This window comes from Leptonychotes weddellii, chromosome 4, assembly GCF_054177405.1.
Source record: "Leptonychotes weddellii isolate Sample4059 chromosome 4, ASM5417740v2, whole genome shotgun sequence".
NCBI lineage: Eukaryota > Metazoa > Chordata > Mammalia > Carnivora > Phocidae > Leptonychotes > Leptonychotes weddellii.
This window is the reverse complement of record NC_138372.1, coordinates 58,276,784-58,304,650: the sequence shown is the minus strand read 5'-3', so window position 1 is coordinate 58,304,650 and position 27,867 is coordinate 58,276,784. Positions and strand designations below refer to the sequence as shown.

The following is a 27,867-nucleotide window of genomic DNA, read 5'->3' as shown; positions in this document are numbered from 1 at the left end:
GCCCTCGTGATCCAGTAGTTGTTTATCTCTCTTTTTCTCAGCTTCTTTATTTCCCATCATTTGGTCTTCTATATCACTAATTCTCTCTTTTGCCTCATTTATCCTAGCAGTTAGAGCCTCCATTTTTAATTGCACCTCATTAATAGCCTTTTTGATTTTGATTTGGTTAGATTTTAGTTCTTTTATTTCTCCAGAAAGGGTTTCTCTAATATCTTCTATGCTTTTTTCAAGCCCAGCTAGTATCTTTAAAATCATTCTGAACTCTAGTTCTGACATCTTACTAATGTCCGTATTGATTAGGTCCCTGGCAGTCGGTACTGCCTCTTTTTCTTTTTTTTGAGATGATTTTTTCCATCTTGTCATTTTGTCCAGAGGATAATAGGTGAATGAGAGAACAAAATGCTAACAGGGTAACAATGACCACAGAAAAATATACACTAAACAAATCAGAAGAGACCTGAAACTGGGGGAAAAGAAAGGGAAAGAAAGAAAAAAGAAAAAGATAAAGATAAAAACAAACAAACAAAAACAGAATAGGATCAAATATGATCAGGTTGGTGCATAGATCAGTGCCACACACTAGATTTTTGGCGTATTTTGGTCTCTTAGAAAAAAGTGCCTCTCCAAATTTTAAAGAAAGAAAAACTTATATATGTACAAAAATAAGGGTAAATACAATGAAAGGATGGCATATGACTGTAAAGATGAAAATTATAAAAGATTTTATAAAAGGAATTGATAAGAAGTTGGTTGAAAAAAGAAAGAAGAGGATTTGAAAAAAAAATGGGAGAGAATGTGATCAGGCAGGAGACTAGAATAAAGCCATACACTAGAGATTTAGGGTATATTTTGGTCTGTTAGAGGAAACTGTATCCCAAAATTTTAAAGAGAGAATAATTTATATATATATACCAAAAATAAGGTTAACTACTCTGAAGGGATAGAATATGACTCTAAAAATAAAAAATATATTTTTAAAAAGGGATTGATAAGAATTAGGTTGAAAAAGGGAAAAAGAAAAATTCAAAAAAAGAAAAAGAAAAAGAAATTAAAAAAAAATTAACTTTGAAAGACTAAAGAATCATGGTAAAAAAGTCATGGATTCTATGTGCAGTATTCCCCTAGCTCTGGAGTTCTGCTGTTCTCATTGATCGGTAAACTTGGTCTTGGCTGGCTGTTCTTGCTGATCTTCTGGGGGAGGCCTGTTGCCGTGGTTCCCAAATCTCTTTGCTGGAGGCAGAATTGCCCCGTCCTTGTTGGTCTGGGCTGAGTAATCTGCTCGAGTTTGCTCTCGGGAGCTTTTGTTCCCTGCAAGCTTTCGGTACAGCTTTGGAGGATGCAAGTGAAAATGGCAGCCTCCCAATCTCTGCCCCAGAGGAGCCGAGAAGTCAGGGCCCCGCTCCTCAGTGCGCCCCCAGAGAAAAGCAGTCAGTCACTCCCGTCTCCCCGGTCTCCAGCCGCACTCCATGCTCACCCGGCCTGTGACTGAGCATTTCTATCTCTGGCACACGACCCCAGCAGATCCCCGCGGTGAACTCCTGCACCGCTCCTCCCAGGGGAGGAAGGGGAGTCTCCCCGGATCTGCTGCTTGTTGGGTCCCTGCTGGAGAAGCAGTGGCCCGACTGTGTTGCGGATCACGGTTTATGGCAACCCTGAGCTGAGAGCCCGGGCCTCGGCTCTGTCTCTGCAGCCGGCTTCTCCGGTCCGATCCCTGGGAGCTCTGCCACACTCAGGCACCCCCGGTCTTTCTGTGACCCCGAGGGTCCTGAGACCACACTGTCCCAGCGAGGGTTCCACCCCCCACTTAGCCACTGGAGCGACGTTCCTCAGCGGAGCAGACTTCTAAAAGTTCCGATTTTGTGCTCCGCTGCTCTATCATTTGCCGGTAGTAGCGGCTGCTGGAGGCCCCCTCCCCTGCCGTCTATCCTCCCGAATATTGCCTTGGATTCACTTCTCCACCTGTCCTACCTTCCAGAAAGTGGTTGCTTTTATGTTCAGAGGGTTGCTGCATTTCTTTTCTTTGATCTCCTGTTGAGTTCATAGGTGTTCAGAATGGTTTGATCTGCATCTAGCTGAATTCCTGGGACCAGATGAAATTTAGGTCTCCTACTCCTCCGCCATCTTGCTCCTCCCCCCTGTTTTATTTGTTTTCTTGGCAGACAGTTAGGCTGGGGTAAATCACTTTAATTCAACTTGAGATCAAGATGATTAGAACCCAGTTTCATGTGGGCTGGTCTATTTCTTGTTAGCTTTTTTTCTAGTGAGAAGTCCTTTAAGGGTTTCAACTGAAAGTCTTAGGTGTTTGTCATAGCTCTTTCTCTTTAATAGGACTTGAATTTTTTATTCCCAAGCTCCATAGACTGTTGAAAACTTTACTTAGCTTCTTAGTGTCTCAGAGGCTGCCTACAAATCAGCAAATGCTTTGAAGGGAAAAGCGGAGACAAATATCTGGCTTATCTATTTCCTTTTTCCAAGGATCTTGGTTTCTTGCATCCTTGATAGCTCCCCAGGGTTTCCAACAGATTTTTTGGGGGGAGTTCATATTTTATCCAGCCTTCCCAGTTGTTCTTGGCAGTGAATGTTGGTCTTGTACAAGTTAGTATGCCATCACTGGAATCAGAACCTCTTATCATGCTTTTTAAGGTGTAATATTGGATGTACACACTTTATCTTTATTACTAGATGGTAAACTCTTAGAAGACAGGCCCATTTTTTATTTGTAACACCTTGCCCTATATATAGTATGTACTCATATTTTCTGACTGAATGAATTAACACATTTTTTTATTGGGAATCTCCTAATTTAAAAAATAATATTAAATTCATTTTCTTCAGGAGTTGAAAATTCCCAGAAAGATACCATTAAGGAGTCATTGTGATAAATGAATATAGACTCAGAAAAGTGAGCCAGCTAAAGTACATCAAAGTTTTAAAATAATGTCAGAAAAGTCAGACACAGAAATTCTGAAAACCTTTAACTCCCCAGGATTTATTCATTTTACACGAAATAGGTGTTCGGCTGGTGACACTTTGATCCAAAATCCTCATGTTGTCAGAGTTCAGAAGCTTTAAGGCTTCAAAGTGCTCCTCTGATTTTGATCCAAAACCATAATCAGGTTTTGATCCATTGCAGACAAGAGATTTAATCTCTAGAGTCCAATGGCAGCTATGGCACCAGAAGAACCATAAATGCATAGACCAAAGGCCCAGCATGGAGCAAACAACTGATAAATGTGTTGCTAAAAACGTTTGTCCACTTCCCTTTCTTCGATTACTTGCCATAACCAAATTTATTTTTTTTTGTAGTTTTTGAATTACAGTTTTTGTTATTGCTATTTATTTAAGAAATATATTTAGTGTTTACCTTGAGCTAAATACCATGTAAATACTAGGGCTGGGTAGATGCAGACCAGGATATAAAAGAATTAAATAGAATACTTGACCTCCAAATGGGGAAACCAGGGTGTGTGTGTGTGTGTGTGTGTGTGATGATATATATGATGAAGAGAGGAGATAGCCTAGACAGAATGAAACTAGGGCTAGTTTTCAAATTCCAGATTGAAGCCTTATGGTGGAAAACATGTTTATTGAATGAACAATGGATTTCAAAAAAATTGTTGAAAGGTAGGTTTTGATTGTTACAGAACTTGTTTAGATCTGAGGTGCTTGTAACTTAAGTCACAGGAAGATGGTAAGTTAGGTTCACAGGATTTGGGTATTTCAAAATTAAAGCCCTCTGAATTTTTGCCTAGTTTTGTAAGTGTAAAAAGGAATTCTAAGATTCTAACAGATAGGAGTGTTTGGGAACTCACAGATCCTAAAACTGGAGTTTTCATTTAAGTGATACAGTCCAGGAAAATTTGGCAGGGGAAGGGGCGCCTGGGTGTCTCAGTCATTAAGCGTCTGCCTTCGGCTCAGGTCATGATCCCAGGGTCCTGGGATAGAGCTTCGGGCTCCTTGTTCCCTGGGAAGCCTGCTTCTTGCTCTCCCACTCCCCCTGCTTGTGTTTCCTCTCTCGCTGTGTCTCTCTCTGTCAAATAAATAAAATCTTAAAAAAAAAAATTGGGCAGGGGAAGTCTCTCTGGGGAATGTGAGACTGGAATGAGGTTCACAAGAGAGTTCCCTATACATGTCAACTCACAGCTGCCCAGAGTCTTGGAACCTCAGCCAGGAGAGAGTCAGACTGCTTTAGATTGAATGGTCTTAAACCAGTTGAGTGGATTATTTGGTGTGGTGGGTCCATAGATACAATGACTGATTTATCCAAGATGGGCTCAACCATACTCTTCCTTTTACCAAGGAAGAATGATCATGGTAAACACTTCTCTTTCAACTCCTTGGTGAGATGATTCTAACAATATTTTATAACTAGCCAAACTGAGGAATACAGTATTTTGATAATTAAGAGGTAACATTTTGTTAATCTCTCTTTGTCTAGAAGTTATTTATTGAATATGTACATGTTCATAGATTCCTGGGGAATCATAAATGAATGATATTGATTATTATACAGAATAGTTTGACTTCTACTAATAGAAACCTTCAAATAATAGCCCCAGAGGGACAGGGCTAGTATGTTGCTGATTTTCAGGTAATTTTCACCATCCATGTTGTCATAGTCCAAGTTCACATTCATGTTCTCAGACAAAGTAGAGGGGACAAAGGATAGGTGTCAGCTGTCTAGTTTTGAAAGACTTCATCATTATCATTTTTGTTACAAAAAATAGCTTTTTGTGTACAATTCTGAGTTTTAATACATACAAAGATGTGTATTAACAAAACAGCTCTATCCGCCCCCCAAATTCCTTCATTCTACTCCTTTAGAGTCAACACCCTACCCCTGACAAACTCAACCCTTGGAAACCACTGATTATTCTCTATCCCTATACTTTTGCCTTTTAAAGAATGTCATATAAATGGAATTATGTAGTAAGTAACATTTTAGTTCTGGTTTCTTTCACATAGCCTAACACACTTGATATTCATTCATATTGTGTTCATATTTTTTTAATTGCAGAGTAATATTTCATAGTGTGGATGTACTACAATGAATCCATTCACCTGTTGAAGGACTTCTATGCCATTTCCAGTTTGAGTGATTATGAATAAACTTGATGTAAATATTCATGGACAGGTTTTTGTTCTGAACATAAGAGTAGGATTGCTGGGTCATAAGTTAAGTATATAAGTATATGTTTAACATTATAAGAAACTCCCTGTTTCCTGTATGGCTGTCCCATTTTACATTCTCTTCTACACATTCAGATTGCTATGCATCCTCACAGCATATAATATTGTGATATTTTGTTGTTTTTATTGCTTTGCTTTTTTTGTTTGGTTGGGTTTTTTTTAAGCCATTCTAATAGGTATGTGTGTGGTGGTATATCAATACGGTTTTAATTTGCATTCCCCTAATGACTAACAATGCTGACCATCGTTTCAAGTAGTTATTTCAATCTATATATTTTCATTGGGGAAATGTCTCTATGTGGTTAATTTTATATGTCAACTTGGTTAGGCCAGAGTATCCAGATGTTTGGCCAAACACATCTGAATTTTGCTATGAAGATAATTTCAAGATGAGATTAACACTAAAATCACTAAGCTTTGAATAAAGCAGATTACTATCTATAATGTGGGTGGGCCTCATTCAGTCAAAGGCCTTAGGAAAAAGGACTGACTTCCCCCAGAATCCTGACTGTCCAACTCTTTTGCCCATTTTTATACTGAGTTGGTTTTTTTTCATTATTGAGATTTATGTAGTCTTGTTATGGATTGAATGTTTGTGTCCCAAAATTCATGTGTTGATGCCCTAACCCAATGTGATGGTATTAGGAGGTGGGGCCTTTGGGAGGTAACCAGACGTAGATGAGATCATGAGGATGGGGTTTTTGAGACGATTAGTGCCCTTAGTAAGAAGAAACCTTGAGGGCATGCTCCCTCTTGCTCTCTCTCTCTCTCTCCCTCCCTCCACCATGTGAGCACACAGCAAGAAGACAGTCATCTGTAGTCTAGGAGGAGGGCTCTCAATAGGCACCAAATTGGCTAGCCTCTTGCTCCTGGACTTCCCAGCCTTTCCAAATGTGAGAAATAAATGTATGTTATTTAAGTCAGTCTGTTTGTGGTGTTTTGTTATAGCAACCCAAGCTGACCAAGACAGTTCTGTTTAAAAATCCTTTGTTAGATATGTGATATGCAAATATTTTTCCCATTCTATAGCTCTTTTTTATATTCTGAAGAGTGTTTTTCTCATAGAAACATTTTCAATTTTTATGAAGTCCAATTTTTCAATATTTTTTCTTTTGTGGATTGTGTTTTTGGTGCCAGATATATAAGAACTCTTTGCTCAATCCAAGATCATGAAGAGTTTCTTCTAAAAGTTTTATTAGTTAAAGTCTATGACCCATTTTGAATTAACTTGTGTTTTGCTTGAAGAATGGGCCTAGGGTTTTTTGTTTTGTTTTGCTTATTGATGTCCAATTGTTCTAGCACCATTGAAATGACTATCCTTTCTTTATTAAATTGCCTTTGCACCTTTGACAAAATTCAGTTGAACATATTTGTATGGGTTTATTTCTAGACCGTCTCAATTCTGTTCCATTGATCTATGTTTCTATCCTTTTACCACCCTGTTCTCTTACTGTAGCTTTATAGTAAGTCTTAAAATTTGGTAATGTGAGTCTTCCAACTCTTTCTTTTTTCTCCCCCTTTTTAAAATTTAAATTCAATTACCCAGCATATAGTACATCATTAGTTTCAGATGTAGTGTTTAACAATTCATCAGTTGCCTATAACACCCAGTGCTCATCTCATCACATGCCCTCCTTAATGCCCCTCACCCAGTTACCCCATACCCACCACCTGCCTCCCCCCTCCAACTCTGTTTTCATCTTTACAAATTGTTTAAGTTACCTTATTTCTTTTGCCATTCCATAAAATGTTAGAGTCAGCTTGTCTAGATCTACAAAAAAAAAATCCCAGAAGGATTTTTTTTTTAAGATTTTATTTTATTTATTTGACAGAGAGAGAGAACACAAAAGAGAGAACACAGCAGGAGCAAGGGAGGGAGAAGCAGGCTCCCCATGAAGCAGGGAGCCCAATGGATGTGGGGCTCCATCCCAGGACCCTGGGATCATGACCTGAGCAGAAGGCAGATGCTTAAGGACTGAGCCACCCAGGCACCCCTCCTACTGGGATTTTTATTTATGTTCTTTGTGTAAATGTTGTTGAAAGGGTAGTTTGGAAGAAAGAGCACCAGTGCCTTGCTTGCAAAACATCAGGAATGTGAGAGACCCTTAAAGAATGGTTGCTATAAAACTGATATTTCTCTCTTACTTGTATAGCTATTGTAAATTTGTAAATGGCCTTTTGTTTTAAATTTCTAATTGTTCATTGTGAAGTATACAAATACAACTGGTTTTGTATATTATCTCTTTTCCTGCGATTTTTCTAAAATCCCTAATTAATGCTAGAATTTTTTTTTTATAGATTTGTTGGGATTTTTCTGTGTAAACAATTCTGTCAACCAGGAATAGGGAGAGTTTTGTTCCCATCATATGCTTTTTATTCCTGTTTCTTGTCTTATCATGCTGAATAGGACTTCCAGTACAATGACAAATAAGAATGGTGAAAGCAGACATCTTTGCCTTGTTGCAAAGCATGGAAGAAAAGCATTCAGTCTTTCACCATTCAGTGTGATGTTAGGTTGTGGGCTTTTGTAGATGCCACTTTTCATACACAGAATTAAAGGAACCCTTTCCTTACCTCCTTCCTCTCTGTGATTTTCCCCATAACTCTGGCTCTCAGAAGCACCCTTTTCTGATGCTCTGTCCCTAAGTCCAGTCCTTTAGCCTCCCTGTTTGCCCAGCACTTCCCCCTGTTGTGTCTGCCTTGAAGTGGAGAATTCAGAGAAAAGAGCCTTAGGTGCCACTTCTTACCACCACTACTGGAGGGATGCAGCTTCATTGCTGAGGCTCCATCCTCTAGGAGCCTGTCTTTATAGCCCTCTTGTTGGAGAGAGAGAGAATTTTGGGGGGAGATCTTTCTTCTTTCTTTCTTTTTTTCTTTCTTTCTTTCTTCTTTCTTTCTTTCTTCTTTCTTTTTCTTCTTTTGAGAGTGTGTGTGTGTGTGTGTGTGTGTATGTGTGCAAGTAGGGAGTGGGAGGAGGGGCAAAGAGAGAGGGAGAGAGAGAGAATCTTAAATAGGCTCCATGCCCAGTGTGGATCTTGATCTTAGGACCCTGAGGTCATGACCTGAGCTGAAATCAAGAGATGGACACTTAACCAACTGAGCCACCCAGGAGCCCCTGGGAGAATTTTCTATCCATGCATAATGCACTGTTCTAGGATTTGGGATACCTAGAATGTAATCCAGTAGATATGAGAGGAAAAACAAGCAAACAAGGAATTCACTGCCATTTGGGATATTCTTCAAATTTCTTTCTATCTCCAGTCTGACTGCTATTATTTAGTTTTCAGAGTTCTCAGTTCTTTTATTTTTTTTGACTAGGGATTTTAGCTGTAAACAGTGAGAGATGGGATGCTCACTTCTTATATGGAATTAGAAATCTATCAGCCATTTTGTAAGAAAGTTGAAGCCTCAAGCTTACACAACAGTCAGGCTTACATCTCATTGACCAGAACTTAATAATATGACCATACTCACCTGCAAAGGTGCATGACCAAATGCCCAGCCAAAAGCTAGAGGCTTTGTCACCACAAAAAAAAAAAAAAAGGAAAAATAGATATTAGGGAACATTTAGTAGTTTCTACACCACTATTCTTACCTTCAAAAATCTCAATGTCTAATAGGGCAGAAAGGCATGCAAGCCATGAGTTACATTATTATGTTGTAAGTGTTATAAGAGAGATTTGACCTCGAGAGCATAGTTTCCACACTGGAGCCTTTGAATCTAGGGCAGTCTGGGATAGTCACATAGGTCCTAAGTCTTTGTCATCTTTTGCAAAACTTCACAGAAGTCTTATGTTTACCTTTGATTAGTTTCCAAAAGTTAGCAATGCATTACATTTCTTTTCCTTTGGTTGGAATTCTGTCAACTCAATTAATAATTCTAGTTTTTTCATCCTGATTAGAAATTTAGAAAATTTCTGTTATTAAAAATATAAAACAAATTACTTTTTACTTAATAAGTGCAATATAGTAGACAATATCTTTCAAAACATGTTGGTAGATTTCATTAGTCTAGATTCTTTTGACAGCAAATAAAATAGTAAAAATCCAGTTCAGTTCTTAGATAGTTTTTATAAAACAAAAAAGAAAAGAGGCATTTATTGGCTCATATAATTGAGAAAAACATAGAGAATAAGCATTATTCATGATTTTTTTGAGGGTTCAAAGTATCACCAGCTAGCTTTTTTGTCTCTTAGCTTCTATGCAGCATGGGCATTTTTCCAATTAAAGTGAAGATCACCATTGGTCAAATAGATTACTAGTATATCTTCATAGCAATATCACTGGGAAGAGTCAATTCCTTTCTTCCAGAATCCATACTTCAATCACAGGAATGAGATCTGATTGACTTTGGTGGGATAGACACCCATTCCAAACCAATCACCATGGGCAAGATGATATGGTCCGAAGTTTGGCCCATCATGGATTATAGACTCACCCTGATGATCATGGTTGTTACTAGATGACCAGATGAAGAAAGAGGCAAAAGAAAAGAATCTGTGTTGGGAAAATAAAAATAACAGCGACCAAGCATTAATATAGAGTACAAGAAGAGAACCAAATATGATACTTGAAATCATTTACTATTATTTTTACTTGGGTATCTTTTTTTTTTTACTCAACTCCAGAGTTACATCATCCACTAACTTTTTCCATTGAGAAAGATCACAATCAAAAAAATCTCTGAAATTATTACTTAGAATATATTCTAAATTTAATTTTCTTCTTTCTGTCAAGAGTTCTGAATTGTCACTTTGTGTCCCCAAGTCAGGAATATTTTCTGTCATTAGAGCCAGAGAGGAAATAACAACTTCATTTTAGCCATAGGTGGTATAGATCCGAAAGCTCTTTATTTTATTTTTTTCTCCATTCCTTTGCCACATTCCAGCTGTGATACAGATAACCTAGCACCAGGCCTGAGTGTTAATTTGAAATATTATAGTTTCCTACTTAAAGAAAAGTTCTAAATTGCTTTTACTTAAACTTTCAATGGTCACTTAGTAAATATTTATTAAATGAATAAATTATAAATGAATAATCTGATAAATATTGCTCATTCAGAATATCAAATGTGAAAGATACTTCTGTCTTTTTTTTTTTTTTTGAGATCTTGCAATTTCCCTTCTATACACTTAACATTGATGATGCATGTTTTACCCTAATTAAAAATGTGATCTCAGTTCTTTTTCCTTTTTTCTAGCCTATGGCTCATTGCATTTCTGGAAACAGTATTCCTACCATCATACCAATTTTAAAAACTTGACTGAATTTCTCACTGTTTCTGTCCTCTTTCCATCATCTCAGAACCTATCTGGTGCCAGTATGTCTGGGATTCTCAATTCCCGATGTGTTTGTTCTTGTTTGGGAAGTCAAATAATAAACAAAGCATATTTAGAAACAGATTTTACTCCCTCGACTCTTGATAATGACTGAATTAATACTCCTTCATTTATACCTATGCACCTGCTATGCTTCTTTTTACTACCAGAACTCCACTCTAACTATGTAATATTCTTTTCTCCATTCATTTGTACATTTGTAAACATGGTAATTTCTTAAAATCTTTCCCCCTCTTCTTGATTTTTTTTTTTGTAAAGGCAACTCTATGGGATTATTTTCAGTTGTAGTCATTCTTTCAAGTTATATACTAGATTTATTACAGCTTTGTATATGTTGGTCGATTTGATCTATGGTCAATTCTGACATAGGAAGATATAGAAATTTTACCAGTCAATATCAAGATGAGAAACTGAGACATCACCAATCTGCCCTTTGCTTTTTACTATTTAGAATTCACATACTTCCCCCCAGATTCATGCATCACTATCATGTGGAAGCTTTTTTACCTCTTCGGGGAAGAGATGGAGAGGTAGATAGCTTGTGGGTACTCTGTAATGATACTGACTATTGGTATTCATGGCTTTATGTAATCCCCTCCTCTTTAGGAACTTGCTTCTAGCCACTAGAATATCTTAACATTGAGGTGATGTCATGTCCATGATTAAATTACAAGAGATTTTAACTTTTATCTTGCTAGCAGACTGTTTCTTTGGTGACTTTTTTTTTTTTAAGATTTTATTTATTTATTTGACAGAGAGAGACAGCTAGAGAGGGAACATAAGCAGGGGGAGTGGGAAAGGGAGAAGCAGGCTTCCTGCTGAGCAGGGAGCCCCATGCGGGGCTCTAACCCAGGACCCTGGGATCATGACCTGAGCCGAAGGCAGATGCTTAGTGACTGAGCCACCCAGGCGCCTCCTTTGGTGACTTTGATAAAGCAAGCTGCCGTGTTGGTGAGCTGCCCTATGGAGAGGCCCCCATGGCAAGGTATTAAGAATAGCCTCCAGCTTACAGCCATCAAGGAACTGAATTTAGCCAACAACCACATGAACTTGGAAGTGGATCCTTCCCCAGCTGAACTCTGATGGGGTGTCAGTCCTGGTCAACACCTTGATTGCAGCTGTGTGAGAAACGGTACAGAAGAGGTCCCAGATAAGCCATGCCTGCAGAAATTGTGATATAATAAATGTGTGTCGTTTGAAGTGACTGTGATAATTTGTTACACAGCAATAGATAATTAATATAGATGGTCTTTAGGCCTTTATGTTATTCTGTACATATTTTTATCATAGCACTTATCACATTCTATTCTCTATTACACAGATAACTCCCAAATTTATATCTCTAGACTAGACCTTTCTCTTGAGCTTCATATGTAAAACTTCATTTCAGTGTCCTATATATACCTCAAACTGACCATGTCTAGAACTCAATCTCTAATTGCTTCTTCTATTACATTTCCTATCATAAATAGTAATATCAATATCTGCCCAATTGTTCAAGCTAACAACTTGATTTCTCTCTTTTCTCTGTGATCCCTTTTTTTTTTTTTTAAGATTTTATTTATTTATTTGAGAGAGAGACAGCAAGAGAGGGAACACAAGCAGGGGGAGTGGGAGAGGGAGAAGCAAGCTTCCCGCTAAGCAGGGAGCCCAATGCAGGGCTTGATCCCAGGACCCTGGGATCATGACCTGAGCCAAAGGCAGACGCTTAATGACTGAACCACCCAGGCGCCCCTCTCTGTGATCCTTTAAAAAGCAAGTCAGAAATATGTCTTTGTTTAAAACCTTTCTATGCTTTCCATGCATTGCTCTTGTAATAAAATTCTAATTCCTAATCACACCCTATAAGACTTATTAAGTTGCATATTTATCTCTAACCACCACTTTCCACTTCTCATCCCCGTGATTTTCCTCAAGCCAGCCATAGTAAGTAAACCTAGATTTTTGAACTTGTCATGCTTTCTCTTTTCATCTTTTTCTATATTATACTGTTCCTTGTCCATGCTTATCTTCTTCATACCTCCTTTGCTCAATTTGATTCCATTCATTTTTCTGATCTCAGCTTAAATTCACTTTCATCAGGAAGTCTGCCTTGATAATCCCCTTTCCACGTCTTGTCTGTGTTAGGATTTCCTCTGTCATTACCTCCAAAGCACCTGTATTTTTCCTTTCCCAGCACTATCTCATTGTTTGTGAATGCCTATTCACTTCTCTGTGTTTCTCATTACACTGTAAACTTTCATAAAGGCAGGAACTGTGTTGAGATTTTTCACCCAATAAGTCCCTTATGCCTAGTAGAGTGTTCCATTGTAATTTGTATTTCCTGTTCACTGTGATGTTCAGCATCTTTTCATGTGCTTTTTGTTCATTTGTGTATCTTCCCTTGTGAAGCATATGTTCAAATTGGTTGCCCATTTTTTAAATTGAGATGTTTATCTTTTTATTATTGAGTTGTAAAAATTCTTTATATATTCAGGATACCAATTATTTGTTGGCTGTGTGTATTGCAAATATGTTCTCCTGTCTGTGACTTATTTTCATTTCATTTTCATTTTCTTAACAATGTCTTTCAGAACATTTTTAATTTGGTTAAATCTCCATTTGTTAATATTTTTCTTTTATGATTTTTGTTTTTTTGTATCTGAGGAAATTTTTGTCTAATCCAAAGTCAGGAAGATTTTATACTTTGTTTTCTTCTAGAATTTTTATTGTCCTTTTATGCTTAGATCAGTCATACATCTCAGGTTAATTTTTCTATGTGGTGTGAGGTAAGAGTTGAGATTCATTTTTTTTCCCATATAGATATCCAGTTCTTTTAGCACCATATATTGAAAAGACTATTCTTTTTTCATTGAATAACTTCAGCATCTTTATAAAAATCAGTTGACCAAGTATATGTGGATCTCTTTCTGGATTCAATAACCATAACTCATGAGATCACCTGGGTAGCCCTTCTAGCTGAATAGATAATGGAGAAGAGCCTTTTGGAAAGAACATAAGATTTCAGCAGAGATTGAGAAGAGACATGGAAGGTATTAATCTTACAGCTAGCTATCTCCTCTCCCTTTACCCATTCTCCACCCAGAGTAACTCTCCTACCACCAGTACTTTTTCCTGGACTAGGTCACTTCCACAAAGGCATAAGTAGGTTATTCAGGTCATGAAAGCCATTTAATCACATAAGTGTGACTCCTCTTTTAGATTTTCTTTGGAAGTTGTAGACAAGTGAAAGTCGGGACAGGTGCATATAGTGATTTTTACTTTCCCAGTCTGTTTCTTAGCCCTGCTTAAGTCTCCAGTTAGATGCATATAGCTATCATTACATTAGAAAATTTTCATTTAAGCTCAGTAGATAAGTATAGATGAAAACATCATAAGAAAAAGCATAATCAGGGTAATTCACATTCATGGTAACTGCTAAAGCTGAGAATGAATGCATATCAAGAATAATAATACAAGACTAATTGATCTATATGGATAGAAGGGATAAAACGAATCCATATTTACACCTACATTGGTTCCACATCCTATGCTATTTGAATTTACAGCTTACTTTGAAATGTCTTTGAAAGGTACTGTTTGTTCAATGAATACATTTAAAAATAGTACCAGAGGCTTGACTGAACCCTGGGGTCCCCTAGCAGATTTCAGAGCAGACAGGAGAAGAGTTTTTAGCATTTTACTATACCATGGACATTTTCATTTCACTTTTCAAAAATAACTCCTACATTTTCAAACAAACATTGCTCTACTTCTACAAGATACTGCTGTCAGAAACCCTCATCTTGTGTTAGATGAAAGTGTCCTTATGTCTTGGTGGCTGTCTCCTGTATTAATAATTTCTATAAGGCATTGTTAATAGAAATTCAAGATGCACTTCCTGAGATCGCACCATGTGCTGCGTCATCCTGAGAGTTTGAATCACCCTATAGGTATATTTGAACATTACTTGCACATATAATGTAATGACAATTTTTATATTTGAATCCTTTCCTTAGATTTCTTTTACTTCTGTAACATATGCAACATTTTCATTTGCATCATTTTTGTGGCCATTAACTTGTTCTGGGTTATCTTGTAGTTATTTGGAACTTTGATTTAGTTTTCTAATTTTTTTTGTAAACTCCATAAAGATAAGTACCATAGCCTACTCATCTCTGTTCTCTCCAAAGCACTAACAAAGTACCATTAATTTTGTTATATTCCATGTACATTTGTTAAAATAATATTTTTGTACAGATATTAATAAATACCAGGACTAATTCTATAGTTACATACTAATCATATTAGCAAGCTTCCAGTCTACTTACATTGCCAGGAACACAATTAAGCTCATGGCCTATCCAATTCTCAGTAATGAGAAGACAGGTTTGACAGTGTGGGATGATTAAAATGCTTAATGTTCAATTAGTCTTCTTGGATTAAGTCTAGTAAAGGAAAAGACAGGTAATTTAAAGTATTATAGAGAATATTATTTTACAAAAACCTTAAGAGGGCAATTTGAAAAGGGCATTGATTGCTCAAAATGTAAAATATCCAAGGCACCATTTTTTGAAACTACAAAGACCAGATAAAAGGATTATAAATATACTGAAAGTGAGTGATACAGACTAGAAACCAGAAAAATGCAGCAAAACTCGATATGAAGAATTTATTTAATCTAGCAGAAATAGGAGAAGGTGGACAATATAAATGACTCTTAAATCTACAGTGACATCTATTATCATAAATTACCAAGATGAGGAATGCTATGATATCAAAAGTAATTTTCTTGAGTCATTACATTTCAAAGACATAGCACAATAGCAAGTATATAAAAATATGAATGTGTGAAATGTGAACAAATTTCCCCCACTGGGAAGCAAAGGAAGTTATAGCTCCTTGTGAAGCATTCAGGGATGAAGTCAGTGATCAGCAGTATTAGAGTTGGGGTTGGTGGTTGTGGCATGTACATGTGTGCACCAACCAGCTATGGAATGTACTCCCAACATTTGGGAACCAATTCGGAACATGAATTTGGTGAAATTTGCTATCACTAGAAATAACTTGTTTTCTTTTTCTAAATTTTTTTATTGTTATGTTAATCACCATACATTACATCATTAGTTTTTGATGCAGTGTTCCAAGATTCATTGTTTGTGCATAACACCCAGTGCTCCATGCAGAACGTGCCCTCTTTAATACCCATCACCAGGCTAACCCATCTTCCTACCCCCCTCCCCTCTAGAACCCTCAGTTTGTTTTTCAGAGTCCATCGTCTCTCATGGTTCGTCTCCCCCTCCGATGTCCCCCCCTAGAAATAACTTAAGAGATAGTATCTGAATATGCTGCTGCTAAGGCAAGGAGCCCCCACACTCAAGCATTTTAGGCTAATTTTTTCAGAGCTTCCGTGTCAAATCTTGCTTTCCCACATGGAGTTGCATCCCATTTCATAGAACATGTGTTTTGGAGGGGACCTTGGGGACCAAGGAATCCAACTTTCTATCTAGTCACATGAAATACTGAACAAGTAGGTAGTCTGATCTGTCTGTGAATACTTTCCACAAATTTACTCATTCTAAAAACCTACACTCTAATTTTGGATTTTTCTGAATCTCTTGAGATAAAATCTGAAATTTTACACATTGGCTGTAGTTCTGTTCAATGGAGCCACAGAATTTGAAACTCATTTTGTACCTGCATTAATGCCTTTTAAATGTTTGAATTTAGTTCTTCCTAAAACTTTCTATCACATCAGCTAAATGTTTCTAATCTCTGGTGCAACGCGACTTCTGGTTCTCTTGTGATCCTGGTTGCCCTTCACTTGTTCCCTTTCTTCTGAATGAATTCTCACTTGTCTGTATCTTTAAGGTATTGTGACTTCCACTGCAATGAAAAGTGGGAAGAACTAATTCATGAAAGAAGAAATACAAATTTCCAAGAAATATGCAAAAGTGTTTAATTCCCATAGTAATCAGCTAGATGCTAATTAAAGCAAGATAACTTTTTTAGCATATGTAAAATTGGCAAAGATGGAAAAAATAACACCAATTTTTGGCAAGGGTGCCGGGAAGTAGTCACCTCTGTACGTTGGTACAATAAAAGAGAAAAAATCAGAGAAGAGTCCAAAACTTCATAAACAAGCCTGTTCATCATATAGTGAAAAATGATGGAGGAATGGTTAAATACATTATGGCACAATATAGCTATTAAAAACGTTTTAGGACAACTTAGTGACATTGGGAAAATGCTTGCAATTTCTTATTAAGGAGAAAAAACAAGTTTTTAAAAATATTTCCAGAAGTAGTCTGATCAATTCTGAACCTTGCTATCTTGACTTAGACTCTTCTACGCATCTTAGGTCACAGTGACCTTTTAGATTGCTATGTATCACATTAGAGTGTTCTAAAACCTCCAAATACTTCTCATGAGTACTGCTGTTAAGTCATGCCCTTGTCTTTTTCGAACCTAAGTGCCCTGCTTTACATTTGTTCCTGTCAAATTTCATTTGGTTGTATTGAACCCATATGTTTGTGTTGTTGAATGCTTTTTTCCCCTTTTTATATTGTTCCATATTGAACAGCCACTCACAGCTCTGCATGATCCACAGATCCATTTGCATGACATTAATGTCCTCATTCGACATTAATGCCCCTTTTATCTATCAAAGATAATAGAGTATATCCTTTTTTTTTTTTTTTTTTTAAACTAGGGATGAAACCCATTATAATCAGCATCACCAAAAGATGTGTTGGACAAACCATTTTAAGTTCAGGTAAAACTGCCACTAAAGACGGAAAACCATTCTAAGTGAATTGCATTGTATCTGTTATATTTCTGCGGAAATTTAGGCATGTGGAGGAAAATTATTATGGAAGATTACGTAGATTTTTAACTGACTTCATAAGCATAGAAAATTGTATGTTTGCAAAATGTTACCCGTGACAGATGCAAGAACTCTTAACAATGCATGGTGTAAGATGCTGCCAGTGCATGTGGATACTGTGTATTTGTGTTATTCAGCAGCTTTAGCCATGGGCTAAGGGCTGGTAAGAACCTCCATTTAATCCTTGAAAGCACCTTCAGATATTATCACCTGTTAACAAGCCTTACCCAGAAATTCAAACTTATGTGATTTACCAACCAGGTGCTATAGTTTCTTGTCCTTAAAAGGAATTCCACATTGATCTGGAAGAAGGTAAACATTGGCAGCTTCTCTTCTCTAATTATTTTGTTTTTAGAGTCTCAACTAATCTCTCTCAGTGGACAAACTAAGAAAATTTATATGCTAACATACAAAGCATTTTTCCCAAGACAGCAAATAGTTTCCTATTAGGTGAGAAAGAACTTTAGGATGTGGAATTCTGTTAGCATTAAGGGAAAAGGATTTCTAGATAGCTTAAAGAAAATAATGTGCAAAAATAGAAAGTATTGAGAAAGGAAGAAAAATGTTGGGAGCTGAAGAGAAACATTCTGAAGGGCCTCTCTCCATGGGAATATACCATGTGCTGGACAAGGGAAATATGGACATATTAGGACTCTTCTCCGTGAACAAGCTCATATGCCAATGTGCACAGAGAAAGAGAGGGACATACATGAGAGATATTTGTTATTTTCAGATATGAGAACCACCAGTTTCATTTTTTACTTAAAAAAAAAATGATCACAACATTGCATAGACCTGAAGACCAAAGGGAAGTTTAAAAGGGAAGTTGATCTTTGTGACATCTTACAAAGGAAAGAGGCACACAACACAAAACTGGTTGATTGGAGGCAAGGATGGATCTATCTTATGTTAATCAAAGGCCAGTAAGACATTAAAAGTCACGTTACTTCTACTGTTGGTAGAATTAAGTCACTTGAAAGTGTTGCTAGCATGTTAATTTGTCTTTATTTCTTTGGGTAAGGGAAAAAATTTCCTCTCTTTTTGACATTATAGGACCTAGAACAATATTTTGTTCCCTAGTTTATTTTGTTTGGGTGTAGATACTGACATCCATGTGAAGAGAAGTTTTTTCTTAAGTGTTCTTAAGAAGGATTATCAACATAATTCATCCATACAGTTGCACAAAACAGTAATTTTTTTAAGCTATATGTTATCATGACTAAGAATATTATGACAGAGACTGCTACATGTTCACCAATCTCTGGTCCTTTTCCTCCTGGAACACCAGATAACACTGCTCACCTCTACCAGGCCACATGACTGAGCCTGTCTGATGGAATGTGGATGGAGTCTGCACACCACTTCCGGACTTATGTATGAAACCTTCCAATGCAGAATCCTCCATGCTCTTTCCCCATTAGCAGGCCAAATCGTGCGGTTTCTAAGGATGCAGAGGAGGGCAAAGCCACATGATGGGAGGAGCCTGTGTCTTTGAATCATCCTTAGAGACAAGCTGGTTGGAGAGGAGCATCTAAACAAATCTTATTGTTAGTCACCGAAATGTTGGGGTCATTGGTTATACCTATTAGCCTGCTCCAACTAGGTATGGACTTTGGGTCACACTGCCTGGTTATAAAAACCTCATTGTGCCACCTTGGTCAAGCAACTTAACCTCTTTGTGCTTCTCTTTCTTTGTATGTGACACAGTGATAGTAACATTACATACCTCACAGAGTACTTGAGGGGATTGAATGAGGTATACAGCCTTATAATAAACATGGCATATAAGTTATTATAATTTTATTTCCAAAGAAGACTCATTTTAAGATCATATCCAAATAGGGGTTGCCTACAGAGTTTGGTAGAGTACTAGAAGTTGATTTGTAAAATGAGAAACTGCCCACATATAATGTTCAACTTCAAGAGTGCTGAGTTTTCTAGAAAGAAAATTAGGGAGAAAAAGAGGAGCGGAGGAAGAAAAGGAGGGAAGTAATGAAGAGGGAGGGAGGAAAGAATGAAGACTTCTGTATTTTAAGCAGCGTACGTACTTACCCAACTTGCTATCAGGTCTGATACAGCAAGAATTGAAATATGCCTCAGCATTAGATAGTTAATGTGGACAAAACATATTCTAGAGGCTAACCAACATTTTCTCTTGTCATTGTCTGCAGTAGTACCCTGGATGCCTTTCTGCCCTGGGTACTGAGTATATTGAGTATCTCCCTCTGCCCCTCACCCCCACTCCTGCCTTGCTTTTTTTCTTTCAATGACAAATACTCTCTGGCTTTGTTCACAACTCTTCACTTATCTTGTAAAAACAAACCAAACTGAAATACGCCAGTAGCCCTTTGCCATTTAGTAAGCTTTATTCTAAGGCATGGTGCCTATAAATAAAGCAATATGATGCTAGAAAAAAAGCTCACCAAGTGCACAAACTGTGCGTTTACAGTCTCTGCTATAAATAGATGAAGATTACAGGTTTTTAAAGTGAATGAGAGACTACAGCAAAAATTGTGTGAACTCAGAAAAATGAGTGAAGCATAAAATATACTGTTTGTAATAGAAATGGGTATTTACTCAGTAGCAATGACAGCAAAGTTAAACACAAGGAAATTAGTACTTTGAAGATTTAGTAACAAGGAACCATGAAATGCCCTGGTTTGTGTCTCTTTGGAGTTTCTCAGGAGACACTGCTCACTATATAGGCAAAAATGTGAATATATGAAGTTGGCTATTTATTCGTCAAGATGTTCTTCACTTTTATGAAAGTGAGCTTCTATTTTTCTGAAGTCTCCAAGGCATGAACAAAGGGAACATGTCTGTGGAGAAAGAAGAGCTTTTCTACTCCATAAACAAATTGTGCCTATTCTGAAAAGGGGAAAAAAAAGTAGAGGACTTAAAAAAACTAAATGAGATTTTCTGCAAAGTTACAATGCCCAAGGATAGTTCTGATTTGATGCTTTAGCAGTTTACATGGAATTTTACTCTAGTGGCTTCTCTAAGGTTCTGCAAAAACAAGCAACAAAACAATATGCTATCTCGGAGTCAAAGAAACCATTTTCAGAGCCTAGTGAATATAGCTTCAAAATTCTCCTCTTCCAACAATATCATATGAATGGACTGTAAAGAAAAAACTCTTTCAGGGGTGCCTGGGTGGCTCAGTCCTTAAGCGTCTGCCTTCGGCTCAGGTCATGATCTCAGGGTCCTGGGATCGAGCCCCGCATCCGGCTCCCTGCTCCGCGGGAAGCCTGCTTCTCCCTCTCCCACTCCCCCTGCTTGTGTTCCCTCTCTTGCTGTGTCTCTCTCTGTCAAATAAATAAATAAAATCTTAAAAAAAAAAAAAGTAAAGAAAAAACTCTTTCAATCTTGCATGATGATTAAGTCCTGCGGAGCACTTGGGGCTGTGACTTACCTTCCAGAAGGGTATCTGCCCTCGAAGATGACGTGTGGTACAGAGACCGGTGTGGAAACAAAGGGTAGAATTTTACCGGCCAGTGCAGATAGATTATTTCACTAATGAGCAGCCGAATTGGTTTGAGAGTTAGGACACTTGGTGTCTGGAGATAATTGGACAATAGGACATGCCAGTTATACCAAGCACCTTCCATACTCAACCGCTCTTAGAGGAGTATCAGTAGCTTGATCATTCTTAACAACAAGGAAGTAAGATACTCACTTTTACATTCCTTAAATTAGTCCTACAATTTCATGATAACAGAAGGTTGTGCAGTCTTAGCAATAAACATAGATAACAGAGAATATGGACAATTACCGGGATATGTTCCTTCAAAAGTGATTCTCTTCTGATGGCTTTATACTTCTGGAAAGGTCAGCAAAGTCCCCAATTCAGACTTGCTCCCACAACAGCTGATTCATTTCAAATCCTCAAAGTGTAATCTCCTTATACACTTTTCTCTTTTCACAATGGTCACAGTTCTCTAGCCATATAATAAAAACCATGCAAATCTGAGTTTTGCTTATGTCAAAGACAGGCTTATTTGAATAAGGGGACCAATGTTCATTCACTTCAGTGTGAATGCAGCTTGATGTAGTGTTTTTTAGTGTGACTAGCTGAACTGCGATCGTCAGAGCCTACAACAGAGATTGCTATCCTTAGAGGTCTGATCTGTGACAAGTGCAGCACCTGACTGTGTTCTCAGTTCTAGATAGAGCTGCTTCTCCAGCTTTATTCTATGGGCCAGCCATTGAATATTATCTTATGTACTCTTTACAATCGGTATATTTAATTTGGATTTTTGCTTTATTTTTTCATCAGGATTCAAAATGTAAACCAACAAATTTCACTGAGGTCTAAAATAGGTTTTCTGTGATTCATACACATCACTGAAAAATATAGGATTACAGGTATGATTTTAGACACACACACACACACACACACACACACACACTAACTCTATGTGCATATATACAAACATCCTTCCAAATTGGTTTTTCTTCGATAGGCTTCATAGCAAGGTAAGATATAGTATAGAAGTTTTCTAATTCACATTACCATCATAACAATATAAATCATTACTACTTAGTCATGAGGCTAACTTAGAAAGGACTCAAACATTCATTTTAAAACTCTTTTTAAATTTCCTTGCTTTTTTCTAAAATTCTGCAGAATTAAAAATAATATTTACTCTATTATTTCTAGCTTGCATGTTTTTAACGCTGATTTCAGCAAATTGTGGCCATTTTCAATAGTCCATTTGCCTAGAGCCTTGGATGGAATTGGAATATGTTTGTTTTTTACAGATGTTAATTAACTTCTGGAATACATATACATCAGTGATGAGTGAGTTTGGTTGAATTCTTCAATGTTTAGCTGCTGGATGAAATCTTTCAGTTGGCTAGAACCAGTGAAATTGGCCAGAAACTTGTGTGACAAGTCTGAATTGCTCCTTTGTCATTCTCTTCTCTATCCGTAAATCTTAGATGACAAATTTCTCAATATGGGAGAAATTACACTTTGTATTCCCACTAGAATTGGGAAGCTGAGGGTAAAGAGGAACAGGAAATGGAAGCAGGGAACACTAAGACTGCAGAGAAAAATAAGTTACGTGATTCTATCAAAATGCTGATTACACTGGAAATCATCTAATTAGGTTTCCAAATTAAGAATACTGGTTTTTTTGTTTCCCACTTTTAGAGAAAAGGAGGCAAGAGACAACAACAATAGAAAGTGGGGTTGGGGTTCAGTTAAGGAAAAAAGGGGGGGAAGGGAGAGGAAGGAAGAGAGGAGAGGGGAGGCCCCCCCTCACCCTTCCAGAGGAAACACTGACTTTTCTACACACACCTCCCACAGCAGGGTACGTGTGGGTATGGCAAAGTCTCTTTCATGGAGAGGCAGGGGAGCCAGGAAGGGGGCAAAGTGTCTTATTAGTAAGGACTAAAACAAATCGATTTAACCCTCCATTTACCAGAAAACGAAATAAATTATGGCATTCCCTGAAGCATTCTGATAATCAAGTGTTCCTTTTTATTTAAAAGTGGAACTTCTGTGTCAAAACAGGGGGGAAAACCATCTGTATTACAATTTTAACATTTGCATCTGTTTATTTTTCTTTGAGTGGGCATTTCCATCCATCGTCCGCTCAACAAAACCTGACATACATAGAACTGAAAAGTACACGAGGAAAAAACAGGAGTGTTGATGGAAGTGGCGTTTGGCCATTTTCTTGGCTCTGAGTATTGGTGTTAACCAAATGGCAAGCAGAGAGCAGCAAAGAGGCTTTTGCCCAGGGTGGCCCCATTTAATGAGAACTTATCATGGGACCCAGCACTGGTAAAGACCTGCAAAAGGCTGCTCACGTGAAATGCGTCATCACTTTCATCCTTCAAATCATTCTGTCAATTAAGCTCGGCTGTGTCTTTTGAATCATTTGCAAGGATATTTTTGGTCTCTCGGCCACTCAGCAAATCAAGCCTCACATATTTAATGAGCAATGAGTGTATGGAGAACAATGTCATCTCAAGATGGGACAGGAAACTGTATTTCTCTGCATTCATTCCCTCCTGTTGTCCCTGCTTCCTCATTTTTCTCTACCTAAAAAGTCATTAAAAAAAAAAATTCAAAAGTACCTACGTTCACAGGAGTCCTAGTCTATGGCCAGGACGATCCTTGTGATACTTTTTGCAAAATCCTGATATATTTATTTGGCACTGAAATCAATTGGTTACTAGTCTACATAAATGCTATTCTATACAAATATTAGCAGAGGGAAAGATCTGGAATATATCAAAGCAATGAACAAATTGCAGATCATCTGCTAAGGAGACGTCAGAATGTGCAGGCAATAGCCCAGTGGGGTGGTCACAGGCATCACATAGGACAGCATATGTATAAGGACTTTAAATGATAAAGCGCTTTGGACATTAAGGTCATTATTAGTGTTGTTATTCTGATATAACAACTGATACACTGTGGGGAAAATGAACCCCAAGAAGGCAAAAGCTCTGGTCAGATTGAATACAAGGAATCATTTCCTCTCCATGTCTAGTGGTTGGCACTTGGCAACGATAATGTAATGTATGGAGAGATGCAGCTGAGCCTATAAAGTAGAAATCTGAATATACAAATATATATTATGAAGTATGGTAGGATACAAATTGATGTAAAAATATGCTTTGCTTTCCTTGTTTCATGATTTTAAAAAGCATATATTTTTGTGTTGTTGGATGTTGAAGCACAGTTAGCAAACCCTTTTGGTTATGTTTAAAGAACGCTTTCACAGTATATGTTATTACAGTGTTGGTATCTTACATATTAAATAGCTTTCTGAAATATTTAGGACTCGACCAAAAATAACTAAGCAGTAATAGAGATCACTCTAGTGACGTGTTTAGTTATATTATTTGGGGTAGTGAGGATGGAGTGGTGAGAGTGAAAATTCCTCAAGATTTGCTAGTTGGCCCATTTTGAATTAAGTGTTTGAATTGTTGAAGAATCCTGATGGGTGGGATGTCTGTGATATCTTCATTGTTAATTAGGCAATAGCCTGAGGCTTTAGCTATAGGAGGTACTGTAGGACCAGGGTCTGTCAGGAAGAGATTCCTTCTCTGCCTCTAGGCTAACTAGTAACTGCGGTAAGATACTTGTACCCAGACAGCATTTCTTGGGTCAGTGTTTGACAATCAACCATTCTTCAAGATGGTGGAACTGCTCAAGTTCAAGAGACCAGAGAGTCAATAACTTTGCCTCACGAGGCCAAATCCCATGGCTTTTGAAAGTTACTCACTGTTCAAGAATTCTGGGCAGCTATCTTGAAGGATAATCTTCCCATGTCTTAGGTCACTGCTGTCATGTTACTGGCCTTCATTTCAATTCCAGTTAAATTATAAAGTGCAGTATATGTAATGTTGAACCTTCAGAAAGAGTGTAAAGAGCACATCCACCCTCCATGAAATCCCAAGTTCAAATTACTGGCAGAGTCACCATCTGTATCGGAGAATGTACAGAAACTTGGTCAGTGTTTTTGTCTTTATCGTCACCATCATCAGCATCATGAGCATCACAGTTGTGGTATTATGATCATGTCAAGTGTTGTGGCAAGATCAGAAAAAACTAACATCAAGACACTGTCCAGTTTGGGTGTGTGAATATTATCCTGTGTTTCTTGGCCCATTTAGCAAACACTTTCTTTTCAGTGATAAACCTATGCCCCCCATATGGAGCATGTTCATGAAGAAAATATTCATCACACTCATCTCTTCCTTGTTCATAGTAATGATAGGGGACTTTTCTATATCCTTCTGTCCTAAAAAAGAAAAAAAAAAAAAAGAAAAGAAAAGGGGAGAAGAATTGAGATGAAGAATGAAGCATTCATTTGCAAGAATCCATTATGGGCCTAGTAAATGCATTTACTTGCAAACCCATGCATGATTCTTGTCCATGAACTCAGTTAAAAGCTTTTATGTATAAAAGCTTTTAGGAAGATTTACCAGATCCTTAGTGCCTTAATAAATCAAATAAAATTTATATATCACACCAACTGCATTCAAACATATACCTATCTTGGAAGGAGGAAACAGCGTATAATGGAGGCAAACTTCGGATGGCCTGATGCTCTTACAGAGCTTGAAAGAAGCTTTGTGATTTTTCAGGGTAAGATATTTGGTACATCTGTGCTCCATTATACTTAGGGTAGAAATATTTGATCATGAAGATTGTGGCTTAGTTACCATTTTGACAATATGATTAAAATACTCTCTGAGTTACATTGTGCCAATTGTTAGTGTGGAAGTATATTTCATTACCTTGATGAAGCAAGGAGGGTTTGTTTTATTAAATAATTAGAAATGATCCCCCCAGCAGGGATATACTGTGGATAAACATATCTATTTTAAATATGGATCTGGCAGATTACTCACTTATTAGTAAACTATAATTTCCAGGAATTCTTGCTAATCTGTCAGCTTCTCTGAGGCTTCAGGACATTTTGTCCTTCATGATCAAATATAACCATTGAGTAGCTAGCTATCCATCAGGCCATTAGAGCGGCAGAAATGACAAACTTGCTTTGCAAATTAAATAACCACTAAACCTGTTCTGTATTTCCAAGCCACAAATCCCTGATATGCCACTGATTAAGGGGAAAATGTTCCTTCTGACATTTGACATTAGACTGTGGTAAATATTTTTCTTTTTATCACCCCTAAAAGTCACAACTTGATGCACTGACAATAAAATGTCATGTCAGCAAAGAGCACCAGGAAATAATTGTTGCTTTATCTGTTTCTCCGATTTATGGTATTAAAATGAATTGTGATATTTTGACAAGATATCAGAATTGGAGAGGCATAAAAATAATTTCCTGTGATCTTACTTGCAGTAGGTGTCATTTATCATCCCGTAGACGTGAATGCCGTAACAGGCATCCATGGCCAGAATGAAGGTAAACCACCCCGTGCTGAGATAAGAGCCAGACTGGACTCTGTGGGGGGAACAGAAACAAACAACAACAAACAAAACAAAACAAACAAAAAACATACACAGAACAACAATAAAGTGTGGTGAGAAGTGAGCAACCTTTTATCAAAAACATAGCCCTTGTTATCAGGAAAAAGCAGTAAGAAACTTGATAATCTGTCAAAGATACACACTTATTTTGAATTATCTCTGAGTAATTTATAGGCATGCTCTCACTCTTACTACCTTAAGCCTAGAAGCTATGCTGTGTGGAAGAGAAGCCATACGGCAAATATCTGAAGTCAAATAATCCTGCTCCCTTCGGGTAAAAAAATAATTTATTTGATTTTCTGTAAGACACGAATTAGTGCTGTATATCAGAGGACAGGTTTTCTAAAGTTGCTTGGAGCCCTGATGGGAACTGAATGATAATGGTGTTATCTTGCTTACCTAGACATATCACTTTCTTTAAGACTTGTTGGGTTTCTAAGTGTAAATTGGATGCAGTGTAGGTGAATGACTTGCTCTATGAAAGCATCTGAAAAGTTTTCCTTCACTGATTTCTAGGCATCATGAGACAAGACTTTTCCTTTGTAAGACCTATGTTACCAATCTCTTCAACACATTTTTATTGAACACCTACTATGTGCAATTACTGTCGTAAATGCTGGCAATACGACAATTATCAGAACAACCAAAGATTTTCTCTTCATAGATTTGGAGGTGGCTATGTTTATAAAGGTTGGCCTCAGAAGGCCTCTTTGATAATGGAAGCAAAGATCTGGGTTGGGGTGGGGAGAAGAAGGTTGCTGTTGGTGCTGGGGTGGGAATAGTAAGAAGCCATGTGGAACATATTGGAAAAGATGGTCTCACGTGTGCAGTCTTTCAACTCTCATCTTGGCCGCATTAAGAATGGGCTTTGACAGGGCGCGTGGGTGGCTCAGTCGTTAAGCATCTGCCTTCGGCTCAGGTCATAATCTCAGGGTCCTGGGATCGAGTCCCACAAAGGGCTCCCTGCTCGGCAGGAAGCCTGCTTCTCCCTCTCCCACTCCCCCTGCTTGTGTTCCTGCTCTCGCTCTCTCTCTCTCTGTCAAATAAATAAATAAAATCTTAAAAAAAAAAAAAAAAAAGAATGGGCTTTGACAGGTCATGACCAAGCCCCATGTCAGGCTCTCTGTTCAGCGGGAGGCTGCTTCTCCCTCTGCCTGCCGCTCCCCCTGCTTGCACTCTCTCTCTGTCAAATAAATAAATAAAATCTTAAAAAAAAAAAAAAAAGAATGGGCTTTGAGCCTGGACCACTTCCTTTATAAGAGATCCTCACATCCTGTGCCTGGTTTTTGTCTTGTGTGGGGATATCTTTCCCTGTTTCAGACTCAATGTGTACTCCTTTGCTCTGCTTAAGTATACATGTTACATGACACCTGGTCAACTGCATACTATATCTATCCCCTGCCAAGAGTGGACAGGGTCCTTGGTTGCCTGCGGGCCAAGGGCTCTGAATCAGCTGCCAGGAAGGACTCAAAGGCCATGAGGGCCAAGGCTCACTATTAGAGCTGATC

General features: G+C 37.7%; 1 protein-coding gene across 4 annotated transcripts in view; it reads right to left on the bottom strand.

The window, feature by feature from the left end:
* Positions 1–9,254: 9,254 nt before the first annotated feature.
* The window catches only part of ST6GALNAC3 (ST6 N-acetylgalactosaminide alpha-2,6-sialyltransferase 3), a 510,866-nt gene continuing 492,253 nt past the window's right edge, over positions 9,255–27,867 (bottom strand). The window contains exons 4-6 of one of the 4 annotated variants that reach the window (XR_014144922.1): positions 18,697–18,835; positions 14,840–14,956; positions 9,577–9,687 (exon numbers count right to left, since the gene is read on the bottom strand). Coding sequence is in view for 3 of the 4 variants with exons in the window: in XM_081818653.1 (XP_081674779.1) it covers positions 24,971–25,157; positions 26,226–26,333 (295 nt within the window). In the remaining variant the exon portion in view is untranslated. Of the gene's footprint in view, positions 9,688–14,839; positions 14,957–17,875; positions 18,836–18,861; positions 25,158–26,225; positions 26,334–27,867 lie in introns of those variants that run through there. The other 3 variants (XM_081818653.1, XM_081818655.1, XM_081818654.1) reach the window with 3 other exon arrangements.